This window comes from Impatiens glandulifera, chromosome 1, assembly GCF_907164915.1.
Source record: "Impatiens glandulifera chromosome 1, dImpGla2.1, whole genome shotgun sequence".
NCBI lineage: Eukaryota > Viridiplantae > Streptophyta > Magnoliopsida > Ericales > Balsaminaceae > Impatiens > Impatiens glandulifera.
In genome coordinates, this window is record NC_061862.1 from 92287668 (window position 1) to 92309032 (window position 21365).

The 21365-nt window shown below is 30.4% G+C and overlaps 3 protein-coding genes across 3 annotated transcripts; 1 reads left to right on the top strand and 2 right to left on the bottom strand.

Moving 5' to 3' along the window:
• Positions 1 to 8628: 8628 nt before the first annotated feature.
• Positions 8629 to 14336, bottom strand: LOC124919301 (peptidyl-prolyl cis-trans isomerase CYP65). The gene is made up of 11 exons (XM_047459525.1): positions 14005 to 14336; positions 13839 to 13901; positions 13627 to 13730; positions 13436 to 13527; positions 13143 to 13232; positions 12967 to 13042; positions 12518 to 12885; positions 10857 to 11113; positions 9920 to 10208; positions 9251 to 9361; positions 8629 to 9141 (listed from the first exon to the last, which is right to left on the bottom strand). The coding sequence occupies exons 1-11, from the start codon at positions 14130 to 14132 to the stop codon at positions 8944 to 8946; spliced, it is 1776 nt and encodes a 591-aa protein (XP_047315481.1). The 5' UTR covers positions 14133 to 14336; the 3' UTR covers positions 8629 to 8943.
• Positions 14337 to 16575: 2239 nt separating this feature from the next.
• Positions 16576 to 18555, top strand: LOC124919303. Its single transcript, XM_047459527.1, has 4 exons — positions 16576 to 16856; positions 16944 to 17097; positions 17195 to 17265; positions 18237 to 18555. Exons 1-4 carry the CDS (start codon positions 16653 to 16655, stop codon positions 18483 to 18485), a joined length of 678 nt encoding a protein of 225 aa, XP_047315483.1. The 5' UTR covers positions 16576 to 16652; the 3' UTR covers positions 18486 to 18555.
• Positions 18499 to 20665, bottom strand: LOC124919302 (adenylyl-sulfate kinase 3-like). Its single transcript, XM_047459526.1, has 7 exons — positions 20270 to 20665; positions 19869 to 19994; positions 19643 to 19792; positions 19444 to 19562; positions 19268 to 19352; positions 18981 to 19027; positions 18499 to 18759 (listed from the first exon to the last, which is right to left on the bottom strand). The coding sequence occupies exons 1-7, from the start codon at positions 20565 to 20567 to the stop codon at positions 18649 to 18651; spliced, it is 936 nt and encodes a 311-aa protein (XP_047315482.1). The 5' UTR covers positions 20568 to 20665; the 3' UTR covers positions 18499 to 18648.
• Between the last annotated feature and the right edge of the window lie 700 nt (positions 20666 to 21365).

A 21365-nucleotide genomic window follows, 5' to 3' on the forward strand; every position in this document is an offset into this window, starting at 1 on the left:
ATTTAAATATAAATGATTCTTGCCTACTAGATTAAAAATATCATACCAGAAGATGACTGTCTTCCAAAAATTTAAAATTTTATTCTTCCTATTATGAATTTTTTTTTTTTTTTTTTTGGTTATGAACTGTTTGTGTGTTTGTAAAATGATGTACTTAAAAGGCATATTGTGACATAATACTCGGTTTCAGATATGATTGAAAAGATAAAAAGAGTGCAGAAAATTGTCTAGTAATTAATAGAAAACACAATAAAGAAAAAGTAGTGGAGAAAGATATATATGTGTATAAAAAATGGTGAAGTTTTCTTTAGTGGGGGAGCAGGCGTGCTTGACCATCAAACAAAGATAAATAAAAAAGCTGCAAGCGTGCCACAAATTTCTCATTATCCAAGGGCCACTCGCCCCACAATTACATTATTATGTTCTTTGATCCTTAAAATCACATTTATACTAAGTTTTACCGACCAACAAACAGCTCAAACTACCCATATTTAATGGGGATTTAAACTTTAATCAAATTAAGACATATTTTTAATTTCTTTTTGATAGAATTATAAATTTATAAGTGACGTTTTTCATTAAATTTCATTTCAACACCATGCAAATCACAAGTTTAGTGAACTAACCAATATAATCTAAGTTGTCAAATGACTTGCAGTAATTCAACAAAATAAAAATAAAATAAAAAAATTCAATAAATCAACAAATAAAAAATAATAATCTATGAAAATTTACAAATCATGTGAAACTAAAATCAATGTTCATCATACAACTTTTTAGTGCTAAAATTATTCATAATTAAACTAATGTAGTAGCTTAGTTGATTAAATTCTATAGTAATGTTTATAATGGTCACTTTGCATTAGTTTGACATTCATGTGTTTACTTTTATTCTTTAATTTTAGTATTCTTTTTTTCTCCACTCTTCTTAAGTTTTAATTGTGTTAATTGTTTCTATGTTTATATAGTTGTTGATTTTCTTGAAGTAACTCTCATCTTGAAATACTATTTCCCTAATTTTATAATGAATCGATTTATTTTGTGGTTTCATAAGCTCATAGAGGTCTCATTCTCAAACACGTCAAACGCGTCCTCTCGCTCACAAGTTCAAATAGTGTGGTCGAGGGGCATCCTAAACCTCGAGTCAACTCTATGAATGAATTTCTACGCACCACTTCTCTGAGAATTAATGAGATAACTTTCAAGGTGACCTCGACCATTTTAGTAGATTATTCTATTTCGACATTCCACCGACAACACCGTGTCCCCAATGTATATAGTTTTTCATCCACCTCTTTAGGAGCCTCCTCAAATGGGGTAAATACAAAAAAAAAAAAGCCACAACCACCTCCTTCAATCACACTAATCACACATCAAGTGACCTCTGTGTATCAAGAGGTGTCCAAAATGGGGGAAAAGGTCGAGTTCAGTACTCACAAGAGCGTCAAGTCCACTTTCACCACCCCAAACCACTTGTAGACTAGGGTATTATTCAGTGGCAGGTTGCGCCATAGACACTAGTAGAATTACTAAATTTTTTATTAGTAACGACTCTATAACGTTGTTACTGATATATACATATTTGTAACGACTTTATATAACCGTTTCTATCAATAACGGCTCTTCCTTATAGTCGTTACTAATAACATGTTTTTTTCTTGGTAACGATTCATTGAATGCCCTTACAAATAGTCTTTAATTAAGCATCGGTAACGATTCTTTGAAAAACCGTTATAGATACTACTTCAATCGTTTTATTTTCCAAGAAATACTACTTCAATCGTTTTATTTTCCAAGAAATGGTATATGTAACGGTTCTTTTAATTCCCTTACAGATATAATATAATCATCTATAACGTTTTTTGAATGCTCTTACTTTAAGCATTTGTAACGGTTCTTTAAAGAACCGTTACAAATATCACTTTAGTCGTCATTTTCCAAGAAATGGTATTTGTAACGGTTTTTTGAATGCCTTTACAGATATTATTTAACCATCTGTAACGGTTCTTTGAATGCTCTTACCAATAGTCTTTAAGTATTTGTAACGGTTTTTTAAAAAATCGTTACAGATACCACTTCAGTCTCATTTTCTAAGAAAGGGTATTTGCAAAAGTTCTTTGAATGTCTTTACATATTATATAACCATCTGTAATGGTTATTTGAATGCCCTTACAAATAGTTTTAAGCGTCTGTCATAGTTCTTTGAAAAGCTATTATGAGCATCTATAACGTTTCACGACAGAATCGTTACTGATACTTCATTTAACCTGAGAGCAAATTCAATTTTCTTCCTTTCTTCATTCCTTCTTTCTTTCTTCTCCGCTCACGTCCTGCCGATGTCATCATCGTTGCCGATTGAAGTTGCTAACGTCGTTGTCCTTTCAATTGAAGTTGTCGCTGCCCTGTCGATTGAAGTTCCCGTCGTCGCTGCCCTGTCGATTGTCGCTGCCGCTGGACCCTTTCGTCTGACATCATCCATTTGCAGGTTAGTCCTTCAAAATTTGAGTTTATTTGAATTTGTTAGATTATGATATGTTATAGGTTAGATTATTGAATTTTATATCAGGTTAGATTATTTGAATTTTAGATTATTGGATTATTAAATTATTTAGAATATTAAATTATTTGAATGTTAGATTATTGAAATTTAAGTTAAATTATTAAATTATTAGAATGTTAGATTATCATATGGAAATGCTACTAATCTCATAATTAAGTTTATATTCTCCAAATTTCGTGTTCTATTGGCAGTTACTTTTGTGTAGGTCTCCGTCTACCTTTCATGATCTTTTGTAGATCATATATTGAACTTGGATGATGAAACTTATGCAAGGGAGTACAATTGATATTCTAGTTAACTAAATATATAGCAGTTTTCTTGATAATCATGAATGAGCCTGGCTTGAAAATGTAAAAAGTGTGAATTAAAAAGTTATTTCAATAGACATATTTTCACACTCAACATTCATGTGGTAACTTGTCTGAAAGTTAGGTCTTGAATTTTTAATCACCGTGATTCTTTTAACAAGTCAAAGAAGGTGAGATAACGAATCTTAAAGTGCTTGTTATTATGATTCCCTATGATTCACCAATTAAGAAATATTAATCCTTAAACATGTTCTGTTTATAATTTTTGACCTATTGTTCTAATTGTTGAGGTGAAAATGGTTCAGGAGCTAGGACATGTCATGTTCTTAGAAATTAGAAATGAGTTTAATATTTGCATTCTTATTGAATATGATTATTTGACTTGGTTTAGTTTCAGAATTTCTAATACCTTACACACAATTATAGTTTGTCTTATTCCTTGTTTCTTTTCACACCATAGATATAAGATTTATGCTAACATGATTGTTTGTCTATAATGACACACTTATATTTCTTGGATGTTCTATTTTGACTATTTGAAAACATTATGTAGATTCAGAATCATTCTTATTTCTTGTGATGGATATGAAAAAAAACAATTTTCAGAATTACTGATGAAGGCATCAAGTGTTTATGATGCTTTGACAGCATCAGTTGCAGATTTCCAGTGGAGCCAAAACTTCAAAGATCCACTTTCAGTGTGAGGAGTAAAGAAACAAACAAGCCATTTATTATTAGTACATAAATTTGTTGCATTTAGTAAAATTGTTTGTTGTACAGGAAATGCTTCGACCAATTCACGTAGCTTTAGCATCTTGTACCCGATTCTTTGAAGCCATTTCAGCGATGAGGTAATCCTTTGCAACTCTTCAAACAATGAGAGTAGGTCACAGGTCTCTTCATCTTCTTCCAATCGATCAAGGGGAGACTTAGGGATGGCAATGGGTACCCGTATACCCGATGATCAGGTTCGGGTATATTAAATCGGGTTCGGGGTCGGGGATGGGGAGTGAAAAATTATACCCGATCGGGTTCGGGGTCGTGGATGGGGAGTGTTGGAAACCCAAACCCGATACCCGAATATATTAAATATTAATATATATTAATAAAATTTAAGTGACTTATCAAATTCCAACTACTAACTAATTAACTAGATTAAATAAATATTTTAATTATTTTATCATTACTCTTAACATCATTTCCTACCTATATCATGCACGCTTAACATAATTTCATTAATTTGTAATAAATGTTTCCCTCTTATATATCTCCATTCAACCTTATTTCAAGAGTTCAAGTCTTCAACTTCTATCTTCTTCAACTTCTTCTTTTTCTAACATAAGTTACATAGTTATGCAATATTTTCATTTTGTTCTTCAACTTTTACAATCTTATATTTATTTATTTACTTAATCTTCAATATTTATTTTGTAGCTTCTTAACAGCAACAAAGTTGATTTTTTCTATAAGATCTACATGACTACAAGTCTACAACACAAGTAGACAAGTAATACTTTCAATATTTATAGGCTTTTTATTTAATATATGGAATCTCTTCAATACTAGACATAACTGATATATACGACAATAGATTTAGGCATATTTCATTATATATAATATGTCTATCAGTTAATTGTCTCAGATTAAATAAACAGCATCAAACATTATATAAATTTATCCAAGTGTTAGATGGATTTTCACCACTAACAAACTAGAGTTCTAAATTATAATAGAATATTAATATTATTAAATATTTTTTATGAAATAATTTATAATTTAATAAGTAATACAATAAATAAATTTATTTTTTAGAAAGGAATAAATAAATTTATTTTTTATAAAGGAAAAAATAAATGGTCAAAAAAGTTTTTTTTAAGGAATATTAAAAGTTCTTTATATTTAATTCAATATATTAGTTTAAAAATAAAATAGTTTTTTTAAAATATTATGTTTAACTATATTATTTAAGTTAATATTTTAATATAGTAGGTTTAGTTTTAATTATATATTATATTTATAAAATTAAATAATTTATTAATTGAATGAGAGTGTAAATAAATTAGAGAAAGTGTTAATCTAAAGTTGAGTAGTTTTAAGCCATTGACTAATTGTGTTTATGTCGTTTTGTGTGTATATTTGTGTTGTGTCCGTGTCGACTCGTGACCGTGTTACGATCGTATAAACTCATAATCGTGTTGTGATTGTATCGTCTCGTAATTGTGTCGTGTTCAACCCACGACCTAAATAAGATAATATAATATTGTGTCGTTACATACTAATATCGTCTTAGTTCGTGTTGATCCAACCCATTGCCCAACTCTATCATAGACACAACAAAATTTTAAAAGTTCAACCATGAACAACCCCACTCATTTATTAAAAGAGAAAATACATATCTACAATTTCTACCAACAAAATAAAAATTAGCATTAGCAAAGTAGTCATAAATTTCTTTTGATTTAGACAGGCAAAATTAGCATCTCAATAACTCATTAATTTTTTATTTTTTATTTTTATTTTTATTTTTTTTTTATTTTTTTTTTTTTTTGCTAAAAACGATAATAATATGTTACAGAACAAACCAACTTTAAAGTAAACTAGCAAGGTTTTTTTAACTTTTTAACTAATTAATATATATATATATTTAATTTCAAAATGTCTGAATTATCGGGTCGAGAGTTGTAATTAATTTTGATATATATATATATATGAGAGTAAATAGATATTTGGGTCGAATTGTGAATTGACATGTCCATAAACTTTAAACGGTTAAAATTAAAATTAAAAACGATATAGGTATGTTTTGAATTGTAACATAACAAAACAAGTACAATTTTTTAACCAAGTGTGATTGAGATGTGGTTTGTCGAAAGATAATAAGCCGGTAACAATTAAAAATGATTAAAAAAATATATATCAAATATTTGATTGACCAAAATGTGAGATCACAATGTTAAATGTTAAAAAAAATATAAATCAAATAATTGATTAAAAGTATAAAGTCACTATATAAGAGGTTCATTAAGAGAGAAAAAATGTGATGAAATAAATATGTGAGAAGATGTGTTGTTTTAAAAAAAAAAATAGAATGAAAATTTTTCTTATTTATTTTAATATATTATTTATAATTTATTAAGAATTTTAAACATTAAATACATATTATTATAATTTTTTATTTATATTCTTATCCAGATGCAACGCAATAATCTTTTTATAGTTTTTACAGTCGTTTTAGTGCTTTTTTTAGTCGTTTTAGTGCTTTGTTCTTCTCTTTGTATTTTTTATTTATTTATTATATTTTATAATTGTGCTTAAAATATCACTTCCAATTGATGTGTTTAAAATTTTAAAATAAATTCTAAAGTATTATATTTACAGACCCATGTCTAATATTATTTTTAAATTTTGATGAGACATTATTTTTCATATATATTAAATTAAACTTTACTACAATAACAAAACAAAAATAGTTTTCTTTTTAAAATAAAATTTATAATTTATTTCTTAAATTATTTCCTAATCATTTTTATAATAAAATTAGTTTAAAACTGCATTTGAGCAATACCAATAAAAAGATCAAAAACATTAGGATTCTTGATATAAGTTACCAAACTATTTATTCTTATTTATTCCCTTATAGTTTTTTATTCTGACTTATGTGCTACAAACGTTGGTAATAACGTTGGCAATCAATCAAATTAAAAAAATATAAAATATATGAAATCACCTTAAACCTTTTATCTTAAAGAATTAGGTGATTTCAAATAATTTCAAACCTTCATAGCATAAACCAAAGTAATGTAAACCCTAAACCTACTAAGGATCATAAGAGCTAATTAGAAACTATTTCAAGACACTAGATAATAATTTTCAGATTTGTAGAGATTTTCATAATTCACTTCATATTACCTACCCTACAAATAATTCTGAGTATGATCCAAAAATCGAATAGGACAAGGATATCAACAATTCAAGTTGTTTTGTGCCTCTTTTCGGTATGGGGGCAACACAAAGAAGGGATTTTCAATAACTATGAAGAAAATAGGCAATGCGATAAAGTTGAACCATACCTAATCAAACAAACCTTTAGAAGAGAATGAACAATCGATGCTAGAATAGCACATAAATGCCAACCCTCATAGAAGTATCGAAAGGGGAGCAGGCATCAGTTGTTCCACCTGTTTATGAAGTAAAAACATCATAAAAGAAAAAAAAAATGAAAGAAAAGAAAAGAAAAAGAGGAAAAGCATAGAAGGAAATACAAGTTGAAAACCTATAAGGATCCCACTTGTATCATTCTTTTATTGTAATTGGAGACTTTATATTTAAGGGAAGTTTTGTGCTTCAAAAGCAAAAGGAAGAAAAAATAACTAAAATAGAGTATTATGAGCTTCTAGATAAGATGTCAACATCCTCCACCATAAACAAAGCTTTACATCTCAATTTATATATTACCAAAATGACTAAGTCATTTGAAATAATACATTATATTAAGAAAAATTATTAAAAAAAATTTATATCCCACTGTATATTAAAGGAAAAAGAACTCACTTTGTATAAAAATGAATAATACTGTGGAACTGCCTGCAAACACGATATTTATTATTTGAATTTTTTTATACCTGTTATGTTTCTTCACGGTTCGATTTTGGTCTGGGTAGAATATCGATACTCGATATCACTCTGATAAAAGCTTCAAAGAATTAGACTGCATAGTGTTTGGAAGGCATTAAGAAAACATCTAAGTTAAGAAATAAAGAATGAAGCACCTGCTGAAATACAGATGCAAGCATATACATGATTCTAAAAGGTAGACAGACAGGAATTCAACAACTTCAATATCAGAATTAAGGAAAAGATAAAGACACTACTTTGACAAGAAACTCTCCATTGTTTGAACTACATAATAAACAAACGGCTCAACTGTTTAATCATAATGAGACAGACTTTCCCACTCAATTTAGGGAGTTCTTAGTACGAATCGAACCTGAGACATTTGATCTCTTAGGCAAGACTTTTTCCACTTAAGGTACCTACTAGGGTTTGGTTATATATTTTCCTTTCAATAATCAAAAGCACATACATGAGAGAAAGCAAGTACACTATTATTTTGAAATAATAATAGAAAATACAAGAAGCTGGCAACAGATAACTTACAACACAGGTGTGTGTATATATATATTTATATACCTTTCATGCCTCAAATAAAATTTAAAGAAATAGTCAAGTAGTTCTAAAAAAAGCATATTATAAGATATCCTTTCATGCCTCAAACAAATTTAAAGAAAGAGTCAAGTAGTTCCAAACAAAGCATATTGTAAGATATCCTTCAGTAATAAGTTCAATGGTGCCGAAATAAAAGACCGCAAGAAAATAACATATCCAGAATCAGGTAAAAAAAAAAAGGGCATGAAAAGAAAGTATTGAATTAATAAGAGCCACATACCTAACACCTATGAGATCCCACAGATGGTTGCTCTGAATCTGGAATCATAAGAAATACTTAAAAAATCTCTTTTTGACTTGACTAAATAAAAAACCCAGGCCTCCTCAACCTCCGATGAAGAATGATTTTCTAGACCAGAGTTTTCGTCTTTCCTAGAGGAGGCGGCTAACCTCAACTTAAATCAAGGTATTTTCAGATGAAGAAAGATATTATAAGTGTGAAACAAGGAGAAAAATAAGCATTTTCACACAGAAATGCATAAATAAAAAAAGAAAAGAACTGCAATAAATACATTGTAATTATGAATGAGAATTACTCGAAAAAATATGGAAAAAAAAGTGCTGACATTATGCTACTGTGCTACATTGACATTTCCACATCTGATCACAAAAAGGAAGGATAGAGGGGAGAAAATCTCTTGATTTTCATTTGAAATATTCTTAAAGAAGATTGATTAGGTCCAATGCTTCACTTCCTTCTGTTTCTAAAGCTTATACAACATGGGAAATAGACTAATCCATCCTACACAATCAATTGTGTTGATTTTTATAAGGAATGAACTCCAAAGCATTTTATATCTTTACAGCTCAGCATGTTTCGAGAAATCTTCACATGGATGTGAATAAACGTTAAAACATAGAGAAATTTTTATATTCTAAGGTACCAGCTAGTTTCCTTTTCTTGGCACCAGCCACTGTCTCAGTTTCAGTGGCAGTAACTTCAGCAGAAATAACAGCTTGTTGATTCCTTGTTTTCAAATATTTGGCAACACCACCACCGCCAACTTGCACTTCGGTAGGATTACTAAACCATGAGCCCATCTTCTCCTGAAACATGAAGATGATAATACCTTTAATTATTTTATATAAAAAAGATGAAAAGGGACTTGGACGATAAATAGTGTATAAAATTAAAATTTAAAATCTTTAAACCAACATTTTCTCCGTCAGCCTTTTCTTCTATTTCTTGTTTCTCCTTCTCATCTTCTTCATCAGGTTCAGTATATGGATTGACAAACACTGTCACACTAGTTATTTTAATATCTTCCTGCAGAAGAACAAACGTAAGGAACATCAGCAAGGTTCCAATGACTGTACAAATGGAAAATGGTGCAATGATGATATACCCAGGAATACATCATCATGACCAATGATCCCAAAAAATGATCATGTACAAAGTAAAAATGTACAATGATCCCGAAAAATCTACATTTGTTATTTTGCCAAATGATGTAGAGTAATCTAGACCATGCTCCAAAAAATAACTAAAGGAGGCTTGCAATATAATGTAGAAAATAATTTTTACACTAAAGCCAAAAGTCACTATAATCATGATCCATAAAACAAGTGTAAACCAAAAAGCATTTTGTAATGGGATCGTGATTGTGACCCACATTGTGACAAAATACTAGTTTTGAAATAGACTCAATATAGCAACAAATTGCCCAGAAGTTCATGCCAACAATAAAAAGTTCCAAATACACATTCAAATAGGAAGAATTTACTTAGGTTTCATAAGATAGGTGGAAAACACCATCAACATGACAGCTTCACCACAACTCATCAAATATATAGTTATAGTAATTTTTTTATTAGGAAAACTTACCAAAGGTTTGTCATCATCATCAACTGCAACCTTTTCCATTACTGAAAGGGTTGTCAACCCACCTACAACTTGGCCAAAAACTGTGTGCTTGAAATTCAAGTGATTTGCTGACTTATAAAGGATGAAAAATTGTGAGCCATTTGTATGTGGTCCACTGTTTGCCATGCTTACAACACCTCTTCCTGAGTGAACCAACCTAGAATCTAACTCATCCTTGAACGGCTTCCCCCAAATGGACTCTCCGCCTCTTCCAGTTCCAGTAGGGTCGCCACCTTGGAGCATAAAATTCCTACAGATTAATGAGCAGTAAGCTTAGTTCAAAATAAAATGAAAAAAACAAAAGTGCAAACTAAGCAACTATATGCAACGATTGATTACTACAAAGATCATGTTGGATCTTGGATTCTTGGGTAATTGAAATAACCAAGTGGTTATTTCAAAATAATCTTGTTTGATTTATGTTATTGAGAAATATGTGATTTGGGGATTATTGGGGTAAAAAGACAATAGGGGTATAAATAGTTAATGAATATATATATATAGGGTATATTGGTTGATAATTTTAATGATGTGATTGATGAGTAGATTTATTGATTGGATAGTGAGTTATTTGAAATTAATCTCAAATAACCCACATCAAACAAGGCCAAACCTTTGAAGATGAAGTAAGACCAATCGCTTAACCCAAAGGCTTTTATTTCCTTTGTGAAACATTAGAGAATGTGAAGCTTGTAGGTCTTTTTAAGATGCTTTGATACCATTAAGTTGTTATTAAATCGTTAGGTCCTCATGTTGCATTCTTTGGTTCTTTTCATAATCAGTTGGTTTTTTATGTCCAGATATTCACATCATTTTGACAGTAAATCTCTTCTATTTTTATTCAAACTCCGTGCCTTATGAATGACATTTTTTATAAAATAAAAATGTGAAAACATACCTTATGCTCCTATGAAAAGTCACTCCATTATAGTAGCCACGCTCACATAGTGTAATGAAGTTTTCACACGCCCTTGGTGCTAAATCACAGTGTAATTCAATGTTCAAATCACCATGCGTGGTATTGAGCCGAATATAACCTTTCTTTTTGGGATTTTTCTCAGCAGCAACATATTCAAAATCATTTGTCGTAACAGGATCATATGCAGTTGAAGTGAATGATCTTGAAGCAGCACCAGTGGTAAAACGGCTCTTCACCTAGAAATGGAAAGAATAGTTCCAATTAGATAGCATCTACTTATCCCTATATATAAAAGCATAACTAGAAGAGATGGTCTTGTAGGACTATTATAGAGTGAGTGCTCTATAGTAAAACTTCCTTCAATGATAAGATGCAAAAGAAAAAATGGACAGAAAACAGAGTCGTTAGTCAAAGAAAAAATACAGCATATAAGATCAATGACAGATGGTTATAATGTCATAGTCACAGAACTTTTCTATAGGAAGGATTATCCCTTTAAACAATTCTTATTTTTCTTCGATGAGTTTTCATGACACTCGACATTCCATATTTACCTTTACCAAAGCAACTCATCTTACATCATGGCTTCGTTTAATTTGGAGTTTTACCAGTTTTTTTTAATTTTCTCCCTACCACATTCCACATCCTATCACATCACTATCATTCTAACTATCAAATCACTCATTTCATCAACTAAAATACCCTTACTTTATTTTTATTAAATTTTAAATACAAAATAACATTTTAGTAATTAAACCAATTATAAAACCCAAATAACCTATTTTTTATCAAACTAGATTTTTGGACAAGACCCAAAAAAATCATGATCAAACAAGCTCCATGTCTTTTCATTTGCAAACTAGAAACAAAAAACATTTGCGTGCAAGTGGACAAAATATGCATGATTTGGATAACGCTTCAAATATCACAAGGTGTCTCATCCTTTCTTTTTCTTTCTGAGACTTCAATCATGGTGCTTTAAGTGAGAATTGAACTTGAGACTTCAACCTCTTATTTCAAAACTTTTATCATTTGATCTATACTCTACTTGAGTTCAATGCGTCTCATCTTATGCTACCATATAAAAGGAATATGGTAAGAGTAGGATAGCACTTGTGTTCTGAAATAGTATGTGCGCATTTTATTCCATTAAACTTCCGGCTAATGTTTCGTTCATGGAGACTGCCTCTTGAGAGCTACTCATTACAAAGAAATTAAATTTGAGATTAAAAAGATATAGCAGCAAACACATATTGAAACAAATTATATCTGATGCTTTAATGCATTGTTATATAGAAAAAAACATAATCGTGACCAACAGGATTTGAAAGATGAGGTTGATAAGTTTCTCTGAAGCAACTGATACTGGAAAAGGAAATGTATCAATACAAGGCACAAACTACGACCTTGTTTGATGAAGGTTAATCCAAATAACCTCGTATCCAATCATCATTCAAATCATCAACTAAAATAAAAAATTACCCTTATTTTATAACGTTTTAAATATTTTATACAAAGGATAATTTTTAATATTTGACCCAAATAAGCCAGAATAATAAATTTTTCATCAAACAAGTTTTTTTCTTTCAAAAAACTGTTTATTTAAAAAACTTCATCAAACAAGATCTAAGAAAACTAACCATTTTGGTGTTTACAGGAGTCCTCTCACCGGCAATGTGCATGGCAATCCGAGCAGCAGTTTTATCACTAGCTGCAGACTTGGCTGCTGCTGCACTTCTTCCATGAACTGCTGCAGAAGCAGCATCTACAACACTAAAACCAGCTTTAGTCTCACCATTTTTTTTTGATTTGGGATCTTCCTTGATGCGTGATCTCGCAGCCAAAATGTCAGCAAGAGCAGCAGCTCTTTCATTCTGTGCCTTGCTTCCACCTCCTCCATGCAATGCAAGTTCCTTTCCTTTTTCAGTCCCAAGTTCTTTCAACATTTGTTTGATGTCTCCAGTGACATTAATATTGTAGGTTGGATCTGAACTCATTTTTTGAAGTTCTGGACAAATACAAATTACAAAATATATCACATCATAACAACTACAAACAAATAATATAAATTCTAAAGATTGGCGCTCACCTTCATCTTCAACTTTCAAGTCATTTTTAACATGATCAAAATCCACAAGAACCCTACTTTCGATCGCATTGGGATTCTGGCATGACCAATGTGTATCCATTGTTCAAAATCTTCATTAGTGAGAAAATAATGAAAAAAACAAGGATCAAAGATCAGAAACTAAAGTAGCTAATAACCTGTATTGTTATAATGTCTTCTCTTTTGAATGGTTCATCGGTTAGAAGCTCCTTCCAATTCTTAGTTTTAATATTTAGTTCTTTGATTGCCTGTGAAAGAAAGATGATGAAGAAAGTGATGTTAGGATGGGCTACACATTCAGCCCTTCTGGAAACACTTTTTTTGGGTGGATATCTCAAAATTAGTCACACAATCAAAATTTTATTGTGGTCTTTCATCAGGATCCGGATCCAAAAACAGATAGTTTTTCCAAATGGGGTCATTATTTACGGTAAAAATATATGCAACCAACCTCGTAGCAAAACACATTTCCAGTAGTTTTTACAGCCACTATGTGCGTGAATTCTGTGAAAACCTTGTTCAACACTGGACAATGAAATTCACCTGCAAGAAATAAATAGAGAGCACCCAACAGCTTATAATATACACGATTCTAGTGGATTGAAATTTAAGAGAAGAATGAAATTTGAATTACAAACTTGCCTTCAGAATTCTTATGAAAAGTAAGGGGAATGAGATCCTCTTGCTTGAATGGAGCGCCTGTAACAGGATGTTTACCAAACTTCCTGATGTAAGGGATTATGTTCCTGGACAAAATTGAATGAACCAGATAAATTCATAACCTTTACGAAGCCAGACTGAACCATTTGAATATACATACACAAAATTAAGTGAATAGGACTAAGAATTTATACATTACGTCGAAGACGATGCCATCCTGTGTACATACTGGATCCTCGAATGGAGTAAACGTGAGACTACAAGACGAAACATCATTAAAGAATCAAAATTGACGTGGTGGGTTCATATATGTGTACATGTAGATACAGATACAGATATGAGGAGAGGAAGAAAACGCACGCGCAGCAATAGAAAGGGAGGCTCTTGAAGCGGGCGTGATTCTCTTTGGATTTGGCGCCGCCCCACTCGGTGGCCCATTCCGTCTTTGTGATGAACATACGATCCTTGCTGTGTTGCTTCTTCCCCATTTCGTGCTCTCCGATTTACCAAAAAGTAGAGCTTCACCTGTTCTACCTCCTCAAGTTCGCACCAATTGAAAGAGAAAATAGTTCAGGAAGAAACTGGTGCCGTCTTCTTCTTTAACTATTCAGATCGAAACCGCCGCGCCGCCGCCTTCAGCTCCTCTCTATGTTTCGTCAAAAGTTATCCGTTGTTCAACTTTCAGTGACCCGAGAGAAAATCTGGATTTGTACGCAAACCGGCCGGGTCGCCTGAATAAGAGAAAACCCAATCGGACCGAATCGTTAAAACGTGATATTTTATATTTATTGATGAAAATATACCATATTTATAAAAAAAATATATTCAAATATTTGTCAACATTTTTTGAAAAAAAAATAATATTAAAATATTTTTCAAACATTTTTTGAAAAAAAAAAAAATTGATAAGAGAAAAAAAAATTATTTTTTTGACCAATCAGATTGCCTCAAGTCATTTCTTCTCCCAAATTCACTCTATCAAGTCTCAATTATTTCTCTCTGGTTATATTATTTTGTTTCCGTTTTTCTAATTTATCCATTTGGTCAATTTGTTCGGTCCTCTTTTTTCATAAATTTCATCATTGTATCAATAGAATCTCATAATCCATACATAAGAATTTGTGTGTATATTCATGCCACAACAACATATGAACAATTATTGATAATCAAAAAAAATTTTAGGAATCCTATAAGATCTATTCGTTTTTTTTGTTTCCTTTTTTTGTTAATGTTTAATCGGGGGACGGGGACGGACCCAGAAATTTGAGTTGTGGTAGGCTTGAAAAAATATTTGAGGTATGTTTAAGAAAATAACGGGAAATTTATGGATAAAATGAGGGAATAAACGTAAGTTTTTGTCTATTTTTAATAATTAGATAAGTAAATAATGAATTAAATTAAAAGTTAATAAAAATGTTAAATGTCTTATTTTATTTTTACCGTAAAAATATATATTTTTTTGGTAACATATATATCCCGAGAATATCAACATTTTTTTCACTATATTAAAAACGAAGTCTATCAACATATTTTATTAATAGGATAAATAGATATAGTAAAAAATAAGTCATTTAATATTTTAATTATTAATTATTTAAATGATATGAGTAGAAGAATAGATTGAAATTTGAACATTAGTTGTTTAAAAATACTTTCATATAATTTATATTAATTCAGGCCTTAATAGATAGTGTATAGTACTAATATTTAATATTAAAAAGATATATATATTATTAATAAAAGTGTTTTTTCAAGAAAATAATGAAGATGTAATCCAATGGGAGGCAACATGTTTACAAACCTTCAAGTCACTTGTAAAAAAAAATTAATGGTGGACTTAAGCCATCTTAACCCTTCCACATGTCATAACTTCATTTGGGAGGTCCACCATAGATCAAAACTTGTTGAAAAAATAACAAATTTATAAAATACCGTCTTATATTATATTTCATCAGATATAGGATATGATAGGATTACAAATAATGATATGGACAATTCCAATAAATTTCATTTTAAAAAATAAAATAAAATTTTCAATCAATAAAAATTCAACAATAAAACTAGGGTGTTCAAATTCAAATTTCTTTTTCGAATTTTGAATTAAATTTTAAACAAATTAGAATTCAAATATGGTTTCGATTTGATTTTCGAGTTAGGGCGTCAATTTGAAAACCAAACCGAATTTATTTTTTATTATTTATTTTAATTATGTATTTAATTATATAATTTATTACAAATAATTAAATAATTATATATAATTTATTATATAATATATTTAAAAAATCGAATTCACTCCGAATTCGAATTTTGAACCGAAAATAAAATTCGAATTATCGGTTTTACTAGAATTTATTTGAATTTCGAATTGGCAAGAAAAAATAAAAATTCGAAAAATTAAAACCGAAAAACTCGAATAAACCGACCCGAAAATAAAATTTGAATTCTCGGTTTAACTAGAATATATTCGAATTTGATTCAGTTTTCGAAAGCTAGAAAAAATAAAAATTCAAAAAACTTGAATCAAAAAACTCGAACCAAAAAATTCAAATAACCCAAAAACCGAACCGATGAACACCCTAATTAAGGCATTCAATTTGGTTTATTTTAACAATAAAAAAAACATCATTTCACTCTTCTACTAATCTATCACATAACTCAATTTATTAATTAAAAAACTTTTTATTTTATCATTATATATTAATACTTTTTACCATTTTTACTAAAATAAAAATAAAAATTCAAAACTCTTCAAAATTATTACAAATTATTACCGTTTTAAATAATTAATTAAAAAAAATTCAATCCAAACAAGACCAAAAATAAATTGTCAATTTCTATATTGTATATATATTTTTTTTATAAAAATTTAAATAAAATAAAAATTTTACCATAAGAAAAAAAAGAGATAAAACTTGGCCCATCAGCCCATGGCCCAAGCAAGATTGTCTCCCTAGTTTATTCCCAAGTTTTCTCCCCTAACAATTTTTCCATTCGCCGGAACTCAAAAAATGGGCGGTGAAGGCGGCGATGGCGAAGTACGTCCGACCAGAAGCAGCAGTAGTAGTAGTAGCGGGGAAGAAGACGGTGACGCCAATTGGAAAGCCGCCATAGATTCAATCGCCTCTGTCACAATCCCTTCAACAACAAAAGATACCAGCTCTTCCCGTAACGACGATACCAAATCGCGTGAGATCAAGCACTACCAAATCAAGGTCAATTCTTTCCTTCATCTCATAACTGCAATCAGAAAATAAAACAAAATGGAATTAGGGTTTTGATTTTGATAGTGATATGAACAGGCATTGAAGCTTTTGGAGGAGATGTTAGATAAGTCAATTGAAGTTGTGAGTGATCCAACTGAAGACGTGATAAGTATTGATCATGTAGTTGAAGAGAGTGGAGTTCGATTATTTAGAACTGCTCCTTCTGGAATAGTGTTTGATCATCATATGAGTAAGATTTGTTGGTGTGTCTGGAATTTATTGGATTGAATTTTTGAAGTTGAACGAATTTGTTGAAATGAAATTTATTGATTTTGGTTTGGTTGTAGATATGATTCAAGGACCGAAGAAGAGACCAAGACTTGTTCCGTCTGAAGAGATCGATGAGAAATCATCAAAGGTTTGTTTTTATACCCCCATTTTATTTCTCTAATCTGTTTATATGCTCAAATCTATTTGAAAAGAGAAATTAACCTCTCATTTTGACTCGGAAACTTGTATCAAAAATTTGTTTTGCTTCTAGAATACATACGAATACTTGAACCTATGACCTTGTTGACATTAATTCGTATCACTCGCACTACCTATTTGTTTCAACAAAATTAACGTCTTTGGTTAGAAAGAAAGAAACTTGTTTTGTGCAACTACTCAAATACCCTTAATATTTTGACAAAAGAAGTCAATTTTTTTTCTTTCCAAACTTGTATCAAAATTAGTTTTGCTTGCATAATTTGTGTAAGGCTCAATTTTTAATAAGTCATTTTTAAAGTGGGACAAACAAATTGAGAATTTGATGCATGCTTAACATGTCAAATGAGCTTATTTAAAACAATTGTCAATTAGCTCAATCGTGGTAATTTGGTTTGCCTAATAGACTAAAAGTTCACATCTTCGATTTTCACTAAGAACTCCATGATTGAAACATGGTCTCGGGTTTTTTAGGATTCTTATGTTTTAATAAAACAAACTTTTTGATAAAACAAAGTAGGTTATATGGAATTTTTGTAGGATGAATTAAGAAAACATTAATAAAAGTAAGGTAACTTAGTATTTTAATTGACAAAAGAGTTTATTTTAAAACCTAAAATATAGCCTTAAAAGACCCAAGATCAATTAATACCGTTTAGAATATATTTTTTTGTCAATTATTCTCTTCAAGTTTATTACAATTATAAGGTTTTTAGGGTTGAAGAATGGCAAGATTATATTGTTTTTGCTTGAAATTCAACAGTTGAGGAATACTCCAATCAAGTTTTTATTTAATTACTATAAATATACTTCAAGTTTTATATAGTTATAAGCTTTTTAGGATTGAGGAATGAATGTCAAAAAAATTGAAAGATTCTATTGTTTTTGCTTCAAACTCAACAGTTCAGGAAGCGACTCCAATCGGTAGTTGTGGATGGAAACAATATCATAGCTTCAGCAAGAGAATCACAGAAAAGATCATTGGCTAGACGAGAAGCTAGACTTGCAGCAGCTAAAGCATCTGCAGAAAACGAAGAAAAAAGAATCGCCGAACTCAAAAAAGTGAGAGGCGAGAAGTGGTTACCTTCCATAGCAAGGGAGATGCAAAGGACTAAGAAATGGGAGGAAAAACTACTTGGAATAAAACACTGAAATTTTATGATACTGAAATTTGATACAATTGTTGGATCTATTTTCTATATAACTAATTTAAGACTTTTAATTGTTGTTCTTATTTAATACATACATTTTAACATAGAAAGCAAAGAAGAAAACCTTTCTGTGTAGCAACTTAAAACATAGTAGGTCTTTCTGGTCATAAATTTTGGGCTTGTAGATACCCTTTTCCTTCCAAGTAAGTTATCACCTTTGTAGCCATTTCTTCTGGTGACTCGCAATTTTCGCCATTTTCTATGCGTAAAGTTATCTGAAAAAACGATTTAAGCAAGTCTTCAGAGTAAATGTCTTGATAAGTAACAAAAAAAAAAGTTGAGAAACCCTAAAGAAGAGTGGACCCATCCGAAAACACATTTTTTCTATGAGATATCTATCTGTTTTGATACTAATTCAGAAATTTATTGGTAGTAAGTGTTTTCAAATGTGGATGGAGATGGAAATGAAAATTTATAAATCAGTCACATAACATACCTCACAATTTAGGGGAGGCTCATATGGATCATCAATTCCAGTAAAACCTGTTAGCCACAAGTATTAAACCTTGTTTGATGGGGATTACTATAAATTAATTTCAAATATGAGCAATAATATGTACTGCTCAATTGATTCTGATGTCACCATAAGAATAATAATAATAAAACAAAACTAACTTATAAAAAATTGTATCTTTTCCAAAGAGTGGTGAGTGACAAGACTTCAAACTTAACCATGTCAAGAAAAGCATGAAACCAATTTTGATCAATAATTGAAAAACATACCTTTGATTTTTCCAGATCGAGCAAGTTTGTATAGACCCTTGGGATCTCTATCTTCACACACTTGTAGAGGCACATCCATATATACCTATAAACATTTTGTTTTTAATCTGTAAGCAAGCAAAACCCAAATTGGGGAAGAACTTATATGAAATCAAATTGCAATTGCAATTGCAGACCTCTATGAAATCTCCTTCTGGAAGGATTGCTCTACATGCATCTCTGTCTTTTCTGTATGGAGAAATTAAACTAGCTATGCATATAACACCAGTATCTGCAAAAAGCTTTGCTACCTCCCCTGAAAAACAAAAATTGCAGGAAAATGAAACTTGGAAATTTAAGGGAATTTATATAAAGTTAAGAGGAACTGAAACATACCGATTCTCCTAATGTTTTCTGCACGATCTTCGGCTTTGAAGCCAAGATCATTGTTGAGTCCATGACGAACATTGTCACCATCAAGCACATATGTCAGTTTCCCTAGAGCATGCAAACCTCTACTCAAGGCACATGCAACAGTGCTTTTACCTGAAAATTGACTCAATTTGTGATTCTATACACAAATCATGGATAAAAAGAGATCATGAATCTGGATAATTCAAACCTGAACTGCTGAGACCTGTAATCCAGACAACACATCCTTTTTGTTGAAGCAATTCTTGCCTGTCAATTTTTTCAACAGAGCACTTGTGCCAGACAATATTTTTAGACACATGGCCATTAATTCCACCTAGAATAATAACGGTGCATATTATATTTCATTATCAAATAAGGAATTCCAGATCGGCATGAGAAAACGGTGGATCGGCACTTAAGATGAGATTCAAGAGGAGTTTCATTATTTAACTTGTTTTTTTTTTCAAAATTCAAATTAGAACTGACGTTCTTATGAACATTATCGAAAAGGTTAAAAGCTATATAGATAGAGAATATTCAAGATAAAAGTTACTTTAGAACTTAAGACACGCAGGGAATAAGAATAAGAATGAATATATATATATATACCGCTCTTCAATAGCTTATCGTCTGAATCTACGCCTGATCGGCTTAAGCTCGGCCGTGATTCTGCTTTAGCATTGAGGCAGAATGTCTTAGAATCGTCTATAGCCTTGACAGGATAAAGAAATCCTGATCTTCTTTTGGCACATTGAAGGGAGACGCTGTTTCCGTTGCCGTTGCCGTTGCCGAAGACAAAATTAGTCGGCGCCGATAGCCTCAACAAGCGCAAATTTGACGAAGGTAAGTGGTCTGAGTCAAACTCCGGCGAGACGGAATGGATCACCGGATTTCCTGTTGAAATCATTAAAGCTGATCGACGGAGAAGACGGACGGGAAGAGAGAGAGAGAGAGAAAGAGAGAGGAGGGAGAAAATTAATACAGAAACGGAGGTTGGCAGTTATCTAGGGTGTACTATTATTTATTTATTATTTACCATAAATAACAAGCGTTTTCAGTCCATAAATGTAGTATTTTTATTCAATTAAAATTCTATACTTTTTCAGTTTATAGAAATTGCCACGAAATTATCTAATTATCACTTTTTTTCATAATAAAAAATACAATATTATTATTATTATTATTATTATTTGGAATGAAGAATCAAATGAGGACTATTTAATTAAAGTCTATCTAAATTATACACTTTATAATTTCCAAAATAAAAAATTTAGTCAAACTAAATAAAATTAAACCTTCTTTTTGACTACTTTGTATTTTTATAAATTAAATATATATTAAGGAAGAAAACTTCATAATCCAATAGCTAAATCAAGTAGTAAGAGAGGTTGTTAAAATACATCAGATTAAACTATTATTTCCACTAAATTACACGGTTTTATACTAAAATGTTAGGTATGATAATCAAATCTAATGGTTAGATAAATGTGATCCTTATCGATAAATTTAATACCATATTTATATTTTTTTTATTAAACTATTTGTCATATTTATTATTTATTTTAACAATTTATTATTTGGACAATTTATTTTAAAAAAAAAAATTCTCATATTTACAACCTATATAAATAAATTCAAAAATTCTTAAATTTTTAACATGAAATTTACACAAATATGTCACTTACTCTTTTTTTCTCATTCTTCA